The sequence below is a fragment of the Rousettus aegyptiacus genome, unplaced genomic scaffold (genome assembly GCF_014176215.1).
Source record: "Rousettus aegyptiacus isolate mRouAeg1 unplaced genomic scaffold, mRouAeg1.p scaffold_m13_p_13, whole genome shotgun sequence".
Taxonomy (NCBI): domain Eukaryota; kingdom Metazoa; phylum Chordata; class Mammalia; order Chiroptera; family Pteropodidae; genus Rousettus; species Rousettus aegyptiacus.
The window spans coordinates 25,987,659-26,004,540 of record NW_023416288.1 but is presented as its reverse complement, the minus strand read 5'-3'; the positions used below and the strand labels follow the sequence as shown (position 1 = coordinate 26,004,540).

General features: G+C 31.1%; 1 protein-coding gene across 4 annotated transcripts in view; it reads left to right on the top strand.

Moving 5' to 3' along the window:
• DGKB (diacylglycerol kinase beta) overlaps nucleotides 1-16,882 on the top strand; it is a 583,166-nt gene that overhangs the window by 416,467 nt on the left and 149,817 nt on the right. For all 4 annotated transcript variants that reach the window (XM_036230387.1, XM_036230386.1, XM_036230388.1 and 1 more), the window contains 2 exons: nucleotides 5,339-5,429; nucleotides 15,174-15,369. In XM_036230387.1, the coding sequence (XP_036086280.1) occupies nucleotides 5,339-5,429; nucleotides 15,174-15,369 (287 nt within the window). The remainder of the gene's footprint in view (nucleotides 1-5,338; nucleotides 5,430-15,173; nucleotides 15,370-16,882) is intronic.

Here is a 16,882-nt window from a genome sequence, read left to right as displayed (position 1 = left end):
TAACAAGCATATCTTATGAATGAGCACACTAGATACAAAAATTTTTATATCTCATTTTAACAAAATTATATCTTGTTTGGAGACATAAAAAATATTTTCTCTCATTGGTGTGAATATAAAATGTCCCGACTGTAGTGATTACAGCTATGTTTCTTTCTTATAAAATAATATTAACATTATTCTCTTGCTCTGAGAGAACTATAAATTGCTATTTTAAAAAAACCCATGGATTTGAGGGTTTTAATAAAATGTAGTTCTTTTTATAAAATATAATGATATAGAATTGAGGTTATTTCTGTCACTAGAATGTTCACATGGATAGTATGCCATAACATTATGGTTTCAGATTTCTACAAGCAAATATATAACTTTTTACATATTTAAATGCTTGATACTATATTTCTATAAATTATAGTAAAATTTCCCATTTATTCCAATATTCCAAACTTTGAACAATCTTTTCATGATCGTTTATTGGTGAATTTATATTTATCAATCAAAATAAAAAAAATAAATTCCCGATTTCGTTTGAGGTGGGTATGCACTTGGTCTTTAAAAACTGCCTTATTGCTGCAATCCATGTGATTTATAGGAGACTTCAAAAGGTGACCAACAACTTAAACTACAAGTGTCCCCTGTCTTTATCCCTATGCTAATCTAGGGGTGTTGCACTGACAAGGCCCGCTGTCCTGCCAACATGCCGCTATCCTATAGTTGCTTCTTCCCTTAGGCTGCAGCTTTCAGACGTTGTTTATCCACTGATGAAATCAGGTCCCACCTGGGCCCTTCCATTTGGTTTCTGGTATAATTTAAAAAGTGATATCTCACTACATTTAGTAATAAATGAGTAACCCTATAACTAACGTGTGGTGTAATGTCTCTTGGCAATGAAACACAAATAAAACTGAACTGATTCTATGACATAAATGTACCACTTTAAACACTTACCCTATTGCTATAAGTCAATAGTGCCACATCCCTCATCACCAATAGTTAGCCAAGTTCAAAAATCCTGCTATGTTTCTAGAGTATTCCATATTTTAATATTATTATTAAAATAATTTTATTATTAAAATAAATACATCAAATATGTATTATTAAAATAAAGTTACTGAATTATCAGAAACATTGTTCTCAGTGAAAAAATAGTTTTAAAACCAGATTCGAAATCACCATTGAAATACTTTGATAACAGAGCAAAAGTGAAAGAAAGGTAATCAAAAAGTTGAGATTTTTGAAACATCTAATAAGTAAAAAAATAAATTATTTAAATCCATTTTAACTGAGCTACTTAGGGCATTATGTTTTTGTTTTTATTTCAAAAGCAAATATTTTAAAAGGCTTTATTTTCTCATTTGATAAGCATGTTATTCATACAATATAGATAAAATCAATTAAGGATGCTTGGCAACAGATTCAAGTGTCCAATAGACTTTTTTAGCATTATAAATTTTAAATGGTCTTCCTATATTTCTTATATCATCACTAAATACATAAAATAATAAACGAAACACATCTTTGAGAAAGTTGACCTTTACTTTAAGAGTAATTTTACTGAATTAAACTTTTCTATGTGTTCGTGACTTTTGAGCTTTCTGTGGTAAGATAAATGAGGCAATTTCACCCCTCTCTGTAAGTTCCATCTTTGTTAGAAATAAACATCCTATCTAATTAGGTTCTTTGGTATTCTTTTTGGGAAATGCACTACTAATTCACATTTTGTTTTGTTTTATGTTTGCTGCATTAAAATTACTTAGCAGACGGAAGCCAAAACAAACAAAATAAAAACCATGTAAAACAGGAAGAAAAATTCCAAAGAAGATACTTGGCTAGAAATTAATTACTTATTTGAAAGTTTAGAAATCAAAGAACTAAATAGTAACTAAATTTCATAATTACAGGAATTATTTTTTGCTTGAGCCAAAACTCTCGAGAGTTCACATTTCCCTAAAGATATGTAAAAGAAGCAAAATTACTGTTAGTAAGAAAATGCCTGGTAAATATGAGATAATTTATTCATTTTTACCTGAACATCTGGTAGCCAACCATTTTAAATATTAAACCTATATATTTACAATTAAATTCACTGAAATAGAGTTTGATATATTAATGACAAAATTATAATAGTATGAAAAACTTTTTTGGTAGGACATTTTTCATCATCCCTGCAATCACAAAACTTGTTTAAGAATACAATAAATAAGACTTTGGTGTGAAAATTTTACAATAAGTTAAATGTCCAGTTACCGTTTTTTTAAAGTCCAATGCTGTATGTTTTCTATGACAAATTCGAGTTTGAATTATTTGGATCATTTTCTAATGTGGCTGTAAAAATAAATAGCATACATGCTTAAATGTAGGTTTTTGTTTTGTTTTGTTGTTTTGTTTTGTTTTGCATTTCTACAACCTAAAGACCAGTTTCGTTGAAAAAGATAAAATTTAACAACTTTTAATTTGTCATGTGGAAACTGATTCTATGTGCTTTTTATTACCTCCATATATTTATCTAAGTGAAACATAAAAATGGTTGTAATAATGGAGAATTTAAAGCAGCTTTTGCACATGAGCAGTAATGCTAACTAATATGGTGAATAAAGGCTGAATGTAAATTCTCAGAATTTCTGTTTCTGTTTGCAAAGGTATATCTTGGTTAGCTGATACAAACTCCTCATCATCCTAATTAAGCTATAAAGAACTTTGGTGGACAGAATGGGGAAAAAAATAGGCAGTAATTATTTATATGTAATCAGAATCCATATATATAGTTATATATATATAATTTTCTAACTATAATACAACATACATTAGATCACAGAACCTGTCAAAATATAAGCTTACAACCCTTCTTTTGCTGAAGTAATGCTCTGGCATTCCAGAGATAACCTAGGTATGACAGAAATCAGTATAATCTAAAATCACCCCAGTTCCTATTAATTCTACCTCATTTATGTCTCTTGAATTGAGCCTTTATCCATCTCTCTTGCCACTTGGTTTAGGCCTTCAATTATATTTCAGTTGTACTTTTTTAATAGCCACATTTCTGTCCACAATACCTGCATTTCACATTCTTGCCCACTTATTTATTTCTGCCAGATTTATTTGCCCATATAATTAATCTGGTCATATCACTCCACTGCTAATACATTCCTATCAGCATCCTACTAATCAATAATTTCAAGTCCAAACCTCTGAACTTGGCATACGTGTTCTGAAGCAGACCCTTATTTGCTTGCAGTCAGCATTTTCTTCACTTGAACTGCACTCCTAAAAAAACATCCAATTTTTTCATCTTCCTCCTGTCTGCCTTCTCTACTTACCTGTTAAAATGTTACCTTCTCTTCTAAAGTTCTGTGGATTCCCTGAGGTAAAAGTAGTTTATTCATGGAAGTGTTTTCTCACAGTGCTTTGCTCATATTTCATTTAGAGATTAACTTTTTAATTATTTAAAAGCCTATAATCTCACATCATTCTGAGCTCCTTGTAGATATTAATAATTGCATTCATATTTATATATTTAGCACTAAAAACAGTAGCATATGGAGGTGAGTGTTCTCACTAAATATTTGTTGAGTGAATGAATGGGTAAATAAATGAATTTACAAAGGTCTGAATAAAAAGCCAACACAAAAATGTTATTAGAAAATTTGCTGAATGTAGAAAACAATGCCAGTCATGAAACATCTACTAATTATTCTAAGGTTGTCTTGAGACCACCTCTTACAGACCAAAATTTTCCTCTCAAAATACTGAATGATATACTTTTCGTCATTATAATGAGTCATTAGGACAGCATTTTTAATTTCACATAATGTCAACTAGTGTACAAATTTGTAGAAGCACATCTATCAAATAGATATATGCATTAATTGAACACAAACTTGCATGTAGGTTCAAGCCCACAGATCCTGGTGTCAAATGTTTACCCCTATTCTAACTGCTATCATCTATTTTTATGTACTCAGATATATGAAGTCAGGTCATAACCCAAAGAAAATATTCTCTAGAAAAGAATAAGAATTCATGGTGGTACAATACTCTGAAACCTATGTTGGTTTTCAGATTACTGGCCTGAATATGGTGACTGATACAGAAAGAGCTAATGAAAATTTTGTGAAGTAAATAAAACCTTGTATGAGGCTAAATATTATTGAATACATCTAGATAGATGAGATTACTTTTATAATTTGTAATGTCATATCAGAGAACTCAATTCAAAATGGCATAAACACTGTATTAGGTTCCATGTCATTTTCCATAACTCAAATAGTGTTTAATTAAGTGGTAAGGTCCTTGCCAAATGCCTTTTTAACTGTTGAAATGTTTTATACATAGCAATATTTATATAAAAATATTTACATATAAAGAATAATGTGATGTGAGAAGCATATTCGAATATCATAACAAAATGTTTTTCCATTTTGCCTTTATGTATGAAAACATGTATCTCATTTTACCTATTTTTTTCTAATTGAGGACATGGTAACATAGAATATATATATAATCAAAAACTACATTTTTATGAGAATTAATTTGTAAATTCAAGACTGGGTGATATTACAAATCTAGTCAACCTTTATAAAGTTACATTAAATGATCATAAATTTAATTACCTGTCACAAAGAAATAAAAATATGGTCAATGGGTCATGGGAAAAAATAAATTTTGAACATCCTTCTTCCAGATTAAATACTGAAATAACTTAAATTATGCTTTTGCAATTTTTGTTATTTTGATAAAATAGTATTACTTCTTTAGTTCTTCTATGCTATATCATAATTCCCCACTATTGTTCATATAATATGGCAATATCTTTTAAAAATAATTAATTGTTCTTCCCAAATTACTAAATTTCATCTTTATGGATAACCACATTAAAATTTTTTTTAATATGCTATACAATTGCGCCCATTTCTAATGACTATATAGCCATCTAGAAAATTTAAATGTATTTAGCTTAGCTATTTTTTCCTCAAAAAAGCCCAGATTTTTTTTTTATGATTACAAAATGTCTAGTCTAAAATGAAGTAGTCCAAGAACAAGCCAAGAGTAATAAGCACTAAAATTATATTTTAAAATCTGAGCAACCAATATATATGTAGAAAAGTCAAAGATATAGTCGAATCTGTCAAATCAATTCATTCCTGTAATCCCCTCAAGGGCAATCATATAATTTGACACCAACATTTAAGCTTTAAAAATTATGCAACCATCTATTACATTATGGATGGCACATGTCCTCAAACCTTTTCTACTACTTATAACACAAGACATGGCTACTCCATTAAAAATATATTTTCTGTTATAATTGCCTAAGCTGCTTCTTCCTTTTATTTTTCAGAATGAAGAACAAATTTTGGTATTTTGAGTTTGGCACATCTGAAACTTTCTCAGCCACCTGCAAGAAGCTACATGAATCTGTAGAAATAGAAGTAAGAAAAATCAATTATTTATTATAATACTATGAAATGGCTTGAATTTGATTATTAATATGTCTGTGGAGCCCATAGAAACAGTTATATTTTGAGCAATCCACATAGCTTTATCTATTATTTCTAAAATTTCATTCCTATCACTCACTGGAAACCTAGCACTATCTGAAATATTAGTATAAAGTTAGGTTTGACTCTGAGTTATTTTAATACAGTATAAAATAGAGATGGAACAACTTTAGAAATTGGTAGAAACGTTACTGAGTACAGTGCAGATAGAAAAATGTAAGATAAAAGAAAGTACTTGAAGAGAAAGAGAAAAGTTTGCAAGATACATTAAAAAAACTTATTATTTTCAGGTCTCAATATCTTATAACCTTTAAAACACAGTTCACTAAAATTGTACTTACTTTCATGAATAAAGGTTAAAAAGTATACTTTTTCTTTCTATTCCCATTCGTTAACTAGATTTTCTCAGTTCCCAAGGTTGCCATTTCTCCCATTACATTTTGTAGGAAGTGGAAAAGCTAAGACAGAGAGCAAAGATAGCAGGAAAAATACATTTTCAAAAGATGAGGAGCAGATAAGTCGACTAAAAAATATAACTGTTGTATACCTAAAAGTTTTGGAGGTGAATTACAATAGAAAATGACTTAGTTTTATTCGGAGATTTTAGAGATTAAAAGAAAAGAAAAAGTTATATGTTGATAAGTGGTAAAGACAAACTAAAGGAACAGAATTACAAAACAAGAAAATCTTGTGACTGATATGAATTCAGAAATATTGGCTTTAACACTTTTTGTTTTAAAAATAAATACAAAGCTTTTCTTCTGAGACATAAATCATTAGCGGCATATATGCAGGTAGTAAGTTTGTAAACAAAAGTGGTTATGGACCACATGAAATTGTAATAGCCTGGTTTGGTTCTTCATTACCTTACCTTTCTAATTTACTATTAATAATAACAACAGCAGAAGTGGTACCAGTTCAGAATGTAACATTTTACAACTTTTTAAATTATAATTGATAAAGGATTGGAAGTAGAATTGATGGTGATGGAATGAAAAAAACCTTTCACTACTGAATCAGATCATATTCCTGAAAAGGAATATAATCACAGAAGATAAAAGACTGGGTTCAACATGACCTTTCTGTAATTACCGTTCATGAAGATGTGTGTGTGTGTGTGTGTGTGTGTGCGTGCGTGCGCGCACGTGCGTATGTATAGTGTTATATATTTACATAATTATATACAGACACATATATGTATGAAAAACATCTCAAATATCCCTTTACTTTCATTAAATTTTTTTTAAAAAATCTTTATATAGTGGATTTTGAGTATTTTTTACCCTCAGAATGCTCGAAAAATTTGTAGAAGGCAAAACTGAAAACAAATTTATAAAATTAGTAGTTACAAAACGGTCTTTGGGATGTAGAGTACGACATGGGGAATATAGGCAATAATATTATGATGGCTATGTATAGTGCCAGACAGATTCTAGAGTATCTGGGAGGATCTCTTCATAGCATATCAATTTCTAACCATTGTGCTATATACCTGAAATTAATGATGATATATATACCACACACACACACACACACACACACACACACACACACACACGTGTAAGTATGGCTTCTGGTTGAATGTAAGGTGGAAACTCTGAAGCTTCTTGCACCTCTACTTACCTTACCCTGCCACTGAATATAGATTGAAAGAAGAAAATTATCCAGGAGAGATATTCCATGTTCATGAGTAGGAAAACTCAATATTGTCAAGATGTCATTTCTTCCCAAATTAATCTATACATTCTATACAACCCTAATCAAAATCTCAGTATTACTTAGTAATATCAACAACTGATTTCAGAGTTTATATGAGAGTCAGAAGACCCAGAATAACCAATAGAATATTGAAAGCAAAACTTGAGGACTGACACTACCTGACTTCAGGACTTATTATAAAGCTACAATACTTAAAACAATGTGATATTGGTGAAGTAATAGACAAATCAATGAAACAGAATAGAGATCCCAGAAATGGTTATAGTTTACAGACCTTTGTTAAAGGGAGAAAGGCAATACAATGGAGCAAAGAAGGCCTTTTTCACAAATGGTTCTGGAAAGACCACAGGCAAAAAAAAAAAAAAGGATATGGAGGAACCTTAAATGCATTTTCCGAAGTGAAATTTGCCATTCTGAAAAGTGATACATACTGTATGATGCCAACATATGATATTCTGGAAAAGGTGATACTATGGAGACAGTAAAAAGTTCAGTGATTGCCATGGGTTATGGGAGGAGAGGGAAAGTGAATAGACAGGGCACAGAGGATTCTTAGGGCAGTGAAAAAAAAAACCTCTATGATACAGTATGGGTAGCTAAATATCGTTATATATTTTTCAAACCCATAGAATGTACACCAAGAGTAGCCCTAATACAAACTGGATGTTGTGATGTGTCAATGTAGGTTATCAGTTTTAACAAACGTAGCACTCTGATAGCAGACATTGCTAATAGGACAGTCTGTACATGTGTGAGGACAGAAGGTATATGTGGGAAATCTCTGTATCTTCCTCTCAATTTTGCTGTGAATTTTAAACTTTAAAAAAATTAAGTGTTCATTAAAAAGAAAACATTGATCTATAGCATAATATTATATGTGTCACAAAATAAAAAAAAATGTTCAAGAAAAAGTTTGTGTCATAACAAAAGATATTTGAATCAAAATAAATTTGGAAAACATTGACTTTAAAGTTAATAAATGATGAAATTAGTGAATTTCTTACACTGAGCCTTACATCTTATGGAAAACTGTTTACAATGTTCCCCTAAGAAAGTTGGACAACTAGAACTAAGTTATTCTTCTTAGGGTAGTGTTTCTACACGCCCTCCAGGCTTGCAAGCTCTGCATTTACTGGCTTATTCTGGGAACCATTGCAATAGTCTTTATAAATCAGAACCAGTGCTGTGCACTCCTCGTTCTATTGTTGCATATCTTGAAATACTGTTATAATTTTATGTATTTATCTCAATTTTAAAACTTGATGTGTGTATATGTGTGTGTGTGTATACAGATGGTAATGCAAAATCTGCTTCTCTACTTACTTTTTAATGAATCCAGTCTATCATATTAGCAGAATATGCCTTTGTACCCCTAAGGTTACTTCATAATTAAATATAACAAAAACAGCCATTTGGAAATTTGATATTCTGTTTCCTGTTGCTTTCTATTTGGCCTAAAATTATACCAACTATGGCTCGAAAATATATAACAGAATAAAGCCACTTCAGTACAAGAGTACCTTAAGTAAAGGGTATATGTTTTATCAGCAGCTTATTCAAAACAAAACATTTACTGTGTGACCCTTTATTTCATATTTCTCCATATAGGAAGCTTCTTCCAAAAGGGTTGAATATTTACAATAATATGAATATCATGAGATGGTAATAATATAGCTATGATTTAACTATTATTAATTATACCCCGTGCTTGATCCTAAGCATACATTATTTTATTTAGTCTTCCTCAAAGTCCTATGAACTAAAGAGATTTTATTCTAATATATATCCACTGCAGAGATGAGCAGATGAGCATTTTTTTTTTTTTTAACAATTTAAGAGAAATGAGGAGCATGTTGCTGTAAAAGGTTTAAATCTAAGGGAACAAATCTATTATAGATTATATGCATCTATGTGTCTGTGTGTGTAAAATAGCAATATATAGGCAATATATATGGCAAGAGAGATTAACAAAGTAGAAATGTTTAGTTTTCAGAATTTCAGTTATCTTCTAACTTTGTTACAAAATATAAAAAATAAAATGTAAAGCTTTAAAATTACAAGGAAATATACTAAAAGCAATTTGTATTTAAGTATTTGGAGCATGTACCTAAGAATCTCAGATCTACATCTGTCATTGAAACTATACAATTAGTGGATTTTTAATTTGTTCTGTGTATTACGCAACATTCTTGAGATATTAGAATAGTCCATTCTCCACAGTATTTCAGTCTTTTGGTTGTCAGTGAGACTGGGAAGGATGGTAAGTTTTACGGCCAAGAATTTACATCCCAAGATATTGAGATTTGTCTTAATGATTAAGTACATCTATAAAACCTTAAATGATCTCAAGAATTAACAAATGGCAATAATAGTATCAGAGAAACAAAATAAATTAGTAAGATTCAAAAGATAAGGTAGATTCTTATTCCCCAGTAACCTGGAAAGCGCGGAGTTCTTAAAAGCAATAGGGCAGAGTTTCCCAATTTTGTTCGTGCCATACCTTCATCAAAATCCTGGGTGCTCTTTCAATGTACATTTAGAGGACCTTTGTCTAGTCTTAGCCCTACCAATATACTACCTTGGGGTGAGGGAAATGAAATTTGTGAATGAATGTTTTTTTTTGGATAGACATGTATCACTCACATTGTTAAGAAATAGTGAGATCCACGGCAGTACTGGGCATCTATTCCCCAAGCTAGTGTGTCTCTCCTACCAGCTGATACATACCTTCTCATGCCAAGGTAGAAGGACCCTGTCCTCTCTCAGAGGAAGACAGATACAATTGGCCAGGTGCCATATGACACACATGCTTAAGTGGAACAAAAGAGCATACATTGAGCCTGAAACTGAAAAACATTTCCACACAAGGTGCAAGCTGGACAAAGACTGTGTGGGCTCTTTATATATATATATATATATATATATATATATATATATATAAAATTCTTTAATTACAGTTGGTATAAAATATTATATTGTATAGCGATTAGACATTTATATAACTTATGAAGTGATTGCCCTAATAAATCTAGTACCCATCTGACACCATACATAGTTATTACAATGCTACCAACTATATTCCCCAAGCTATATATTCTACATTCCTGTAACTATTTTGTAACTATCAATTTGTACCTCTTAATCCCTTCCCTGCCTTTATTCATCCTCTCAACTCCACCTCTATCTGGCAGCCATCAAAATGCTCTCTGTATCTACGACCTTATTTCTGTTTTGATTATTCATTTATCCTGTTCTCTAGATTCCAGATATAAGTGAAATCATGTGACATTTATCTTTCTCTGTCTGATTTAATCTACTCAGTACAATACCCTTTAGGCCCATCCATGTTGTTGCAGATAGCAAGATTTCATTCTTTTTTATAGCTAAACAATATCTCATTGTATATATGTACCACCTCTACATCTATTTGTCTGTTGATAGACACCCTGGTTACCTCCTTTGTAGATAATGCTATTCCAATAATACTGCAATGAAAATATGGGTGTACATGTCCCTTCAAAGTAGGTTTTGGGTTTCTTCGGATAAATACCCAGAAATGGAATTACTGGGTTCTTCTTTGTCTCTTGATATAGTCTTTGTTTTAAAGTCTGTTTTGTCTGGTATATGTATCGCTACCTCAGCTTTTTGTTCATTTGTTTCAATTTTTTATGAAATATCATTTTTTTATCCTTTTACATTCAATCTATGTGTGTCTTTTGATCTGGTGAGTCTCTTATAGGCAACATATGCAAAGGCTTTGCTTTCTGATTCATTCAGCTACCCTATTTTCTTATTGGAGCATTTAATCAATTTACATTGAAAGTAATTGTTGACAGATATGTAGTTATTGACCTTTTCTTATTCTTATTTGTGATCTTTTTTTCTTAAAGAAGTTCCTTTAACATTTCTTATAATACTAGTTCAATGGCAATAAACTCCATTAGCTCTTTATTGTCTGGGAAGTTCTTTATCTAGCCTTCCATTCTAACTGATAGCTTTGCTGGGTAGAGTAATCTTGGTTATAATTTTTTTAGTTATAATTGAGACATGGTTGACATATGAGAAGAGCCCTTTGTTTGCTTTTTTCCAAAGCACTTCCCACATCTGTGACCTTGCTGCCTCTTAGATGGTGTTTTTGTTTATATCATTAGTTTAGAAGTAAATAAATAACCATAAAACCACCATCACACTCAGTGTCGTCAACTTATCCATCATCTCCAAAATTTCTTCCTACCCTTTTACTGTGCATGCACGCATGTGTATGTGTGTGCGTGTGTGTGCGCGCACGTGTGTGCGTGCGTGTGTGTAAGAATACTTGAAACATCTACCCTTTCAAAAGATTGCGAGGTGATTTTTTTTTTTTTACAATGAAATTCTAGAAGCAATGATGAGGGATACAGTGTGTACCTCAAGAAAGATAGTCATAGGAAACTAAAGTTGGACTCCTTGAATTCAAAATAAAAAGTAACTTATTATTCCAGAAAAGAACACAAAATGTAGTGAGGACGAGGCATAGCATTATCATTTCATTACGATAAATACGTCATAGTTTTTCTTAGTGAAGAGACTAAGGAAAAATGTAACAGGTAAAAGTGGAATGCCTAACCAAAAGGTGAAAGTTCCATTCCATGTTTACCAGAAATTATTTTATAAGACAACTTTTGGTAAGAATTCTAATATTTCAGCAGCAATTTCTAGCTTTCACAGAATCTACTAAAAAAGAAAATCATGTAAAACTAAAGTAGTTTTGTGAAAATACTATGGCTAATGCTTGATATCCTGAACTGGCAATATTACTCAAATTACCTAAAAGGTATGTTTTGAGCCCTTATATCACACTACATTTTGTCAATAAAACTTATAAAATGTATTTCAAAAAACATAAAATTTAATCCCTGAGAAAATATAGACTACCTCAGCCTTAAAATATCAAAAGAGATACTATTAAGCCATTTGCTGCTGTAGTTTTCAGCAAAAACATAATTTTGTCTTATAAATTAAGTATAAATTTGCAGGAACTCTTCTAAAAGCAGACTTACATGAGTCATTTTCCTTTACACAGTTTTATACAATGAACAAAGCAATGTTTTTATGTTTTGTCGAATAATATTTTGAATAATTTTTATCTGACCTTGCCATAGAATTAGACTCACTATGAAATATTTTTTTACAATTATCTTGTCAAATTTATTATCTATATTTATAGCTTTCCAGTTTTATTTACATTTTGAATTTTACTATCAAATAATATGTTAACTGAATCTGAAACACTAAATTCACATATAAAAACTTATCCTTGACACCTGTATAGTATGGTCTGTTGCAATTCCTGGTCTCCATCAGAACTAGCACTGGAATTTTCCAGACTGATGAACATAATGTTAAAGCAAACAGAGGAAGGTAGCCTGGGGTCAAGAACTAGTGGAAACAAATACTTAATAACTAGCAATTTTTGTAAGTACCTTGTCCCGCTCTTATCAAAACCTCAGTGTTCTTCAGACCTTCCTTATTGGCACTCCTTAACAATATTTTTTTTTTTTTTTTACTTTTCAAAGAGCCACTTACTCTGTATTCTTAAAACGACACGTGACAAGACTCTGAAGAGTAAAAACATAAATAATAGTATACAATGATGTTTTGCAATTGTCACATGTAACTCCCCTATTTCAATTAAAAAAAAAAAAAGCCTGTTTGTAACATGCTCTCCTTTTCTGCAGATGAACAAAGGAATACTACTTTCCTAATTCTGAAAGTAACTTGTCACAGTGGGATTCTAAGGCCTAGTCAAATAATTGTCTTAGTGTACTACCTGCTGTGTTCAATATTGAGTGAAAATGGAAGCCAGGCCCCAACTCCAGCTTATTTCGCAATTCTTCTGTTATTTAAATGATTTTAGTCAGTTTGGGGGGAAACCAGACCTTTATAAATTAACAGCAGGGAAATACCAAAGGTGTCAGATTGCATATTTATCATATTTTTCGTGTAATACTTAAATATGTATTAAGAAGTGACTGACATAAATTAGGCAGATTTCAGAAGCCACAGGCCATGGCTTGTAGAGGACCCCCTTCTGCTTGACATTTCATCCTTGTCAAAGATCAAATTATTTTAATTTAGGCTGCAAATTATAAGGAATGAAGACTTCTTTGTGGGAATTCCCTGTGGTAATCTGACTTTTGTTGTTACTGCTGCTTGTCAGTGTGCAAAAGATATAATATGCATGCAAATAAGGTTAAAAAATATGTACTATCTAATTATCCAGCCAGTACATTCCACTTGAAGACAGTGGGAGGCCTGACACACAGTATGTGTTTGATTCATTGAGGCCTGCAGGGTATTTACACAAGATTACTTTTAATTATGAAATTAATATCTGTTTATCTAGAATATATAGCAGTAAGTGAGTATACACATGAGCAGAATTCTTTAGTAAAAAGAAATCATCTTAATTTAATACATGAAAAAGAAGAAAAAAAAGTCAATTGTTTCTAAAAGGGGTGGGGGGGGGAGGACATCATCTAGACCTTGGTTTCACCCTCATTGAAACAAATTGAATGAAAACTTGGCATCTCTCTAGAATTGGTTTCCAGCCCTGCCAAGTAGGCTCAAGATGTGTTTCTTTATTTCACAGCTTTTGGATTTCAATGAACAAGATGCAGCATTAGGTTCAGTGTGATGAGGCAAATGTGGAAAAAGAGAGGTTTTCTGTTTGTTTTCTGTTTTTATCATTTTGGTGGAACATTATCTCTTCTTGGTTAAAAAATCATAATTGCCATGTGAAAGAATGATGAATGAAGTTACTGTCTATGTTTTTTTCTATTTAAAAAAACATGGCAAATAAAATAACCCCACTGCGGATATACCTCAATTATGAAATGCATATCCCTAACAAAGCATTTTGTTAAACAAAATTTTATATATTTACATCTTTTCTTACAATGACTTATAACTAAACATGAGAGAACAATATCTGGTATATATTTATAATTACTACAATTTTAGAAAACTCAAAGCAAATGAATAAATAAATAATTCCAAAAATACCATATAGCCTTGTCACTCTCCACACGTCCATCACTAGAAATAAACAGAATATTCAAAATATTTAAAAAGTGACCAAACTGAATATCACAAAGCATAGTCTGTTAGCAAGTTCCATATTTTTCCATATCGAAACAGTTCTTTGTCACCAGGCAAACGAATATCTGCCTGACTAATGGTTTATATTTTTCAATGTATTGTTACAGCAGCAATCAAGTGCCGATGAGTTGGAGGTTGTGTTTATTGCTATTCTTGGCATTTTCCTCACTCAGCCTGCCTGGTCCTCCATGCTCATTTAGACAACTGTGCTGCTCATTTTGCCCTTTGTACTGTGTTTGGAACTTAATCTAGACCAAGAAACTATCCTTAGCCTCTCCAATGTAATTCAGAGCTCTTGCATTGCTGTTTTGCACTTTGTATTTTTTTTTTCAAAGTCTCTTAAGCCACTTCTTTCTCTGACTCAAAAAGTGAGGCAATGAATTATGAATTCTGTTTTTTCACTTTCCCCCAAGAGTGCCTTGGAATATGTTCTAAATAGGAGGCTATCATTAAAATTTCTGCCTAAAATTTGACCAAACATCCCAGAATCAGCCTCTTTGTAACACAATGGAAATTTATAACTGGTTATGTATTCAGACACTAACATGTCTCTCTCCCAAAGGTTTTTTGTAAACAAAGAGACTGATGATTTAATGTGATCATTTTTAAAGACTATGAATGATAACTAGTTAATGTTAGTGGTTGCTTTATTTTTATATTGACATTTACTGTAACTACTTTTGCTTTTGAAAAATGTATTTAAAATGGCAAGATTATGGATTTAAAATCTCTTATTAAAATATCAGGAAATGCAAAAGAAGAAATAAGAGAAATAAAGATAAGATATCTTACTGTTCTTTTCTTTTTATTGATTAGTGTGACGGAGTACAGATAGACTTAATAAACATCTCTCTGGAAGGAATTGCTATTTTGAATATACCTAGCATGCATGGAGGATCCAACCTTTGGGGAGAGTCAAAGAAAAGACGAAGCCATCGCCGGATAGAGAAAAAAGGGTCTGACAAAAGGACCACGCTCACAGATGCCAAAGAGTTAAAATTTGCAAGTCAAGGTATGTTTTCTAACATTTGTTTGTTAAATCGATCTCAATCTGCTTTTGCTCTTAATCTGCTTTTGAAGCCTACATTAAAATTAAAGTTTTCCATTGCACTATAGCTTATATACTTATACAGTGTTTTTCATAATATCAAATACATGTGTGAGATTAAGTTATATCATAACACATGATTCTAAAATCATGTGTAAACTGACTATATTTTTCATGGATTTTTTTCTCCTTTATTCTTCTTTGCATACATATCTTCACCAGCAAATAAATACATAAGTATTTATGTATTTGTGTGGGTATTTAGAGGATAATATATTTTGTACATTAAATTCTGGACTGTGATTGGCATGGTCAGGATATTTGAGTTGCTGTAACAAGGGCCTAGTTAAGACTTTTTAAAGTTTGTTTAGCAAGATTTTTTATTCTTTGCCTTTCTCAGTCAGGCTATGACATTGAAGCTATTTTATAATGAGCTATGGTTCTAAGTACCATTTATTATGGCATGCTTAAATATATCACAATAAATTTTAGTTATATGCTACTATTTTTTCAGAAATTTAATAACAACAAGTAGGAAACCTGGGCAACAGAGGGCAAAAGACTAACAAAATAGAATAAACTAGCTGTGGATCAGAATTTTCAACTCCATGGTAATATACTTCACATTGGGACATGACAACTGATTCTTATTGATGGATTTGATAAACAAAAATATTAAATTGGTAATATTCTAATAATTTATTATGTCTTAATAATTTATATATATTATCCATAGTATTTCTTGACCTTCCAGATTTTACCTAATACCATAGATGGCATTCCAAAGTCTAAGAAAACATATTGACTCAACTCAGTATGTCAAAGACAGATGATAAAGGTGTTACAGGCTTATGGACCTAATAAAATAAATGAATATATATGTACACTTATATATTTAATTATTTAATTAATAAAGTGTAAAGATGATTGATAGGCTTAATGGTGATAGGAAATAGTGTTAAGTTTTGATGTCTTCAGGTATCTGATTCAAGTTTCAGTTAGCGGGTGTTGACTTCTGTTATATAGAATTGGTGACTATAAGGGTGACAAAGATCAATGGAGAAAGTATTAGGTATCCCCTGAGAAGAAGTGCTTTTTAAAACCTGTCAATAATAGGTTTTGATGCCCCTTAAATGTATAGGTAATCCTAAAAAGGTAAATCCAGAAGAGTCATGTAATTTAATACAAGTAAATTTATACAAAATTAATTAAAATGCTTTATACTCAGAATGAATATAACTGTGAAAACATGAAGGATATGTTTTTTTGAAGGAGAAAAATGTAGAAAAATGAGTAGGTTCATGTTTTATGAATTTAAAATGAAGAGAATTAGGTATAATTATTAATTTCTAGAGTTATTATTAATATTGTATTTATATTTAAATGTAACCATAGATTTTTTAAAAAATTAACAACAAAAAAATCTAAGTATTAAAATTAGTTTAAGGGCCATACTAAGATGAAACTTAAATATTCT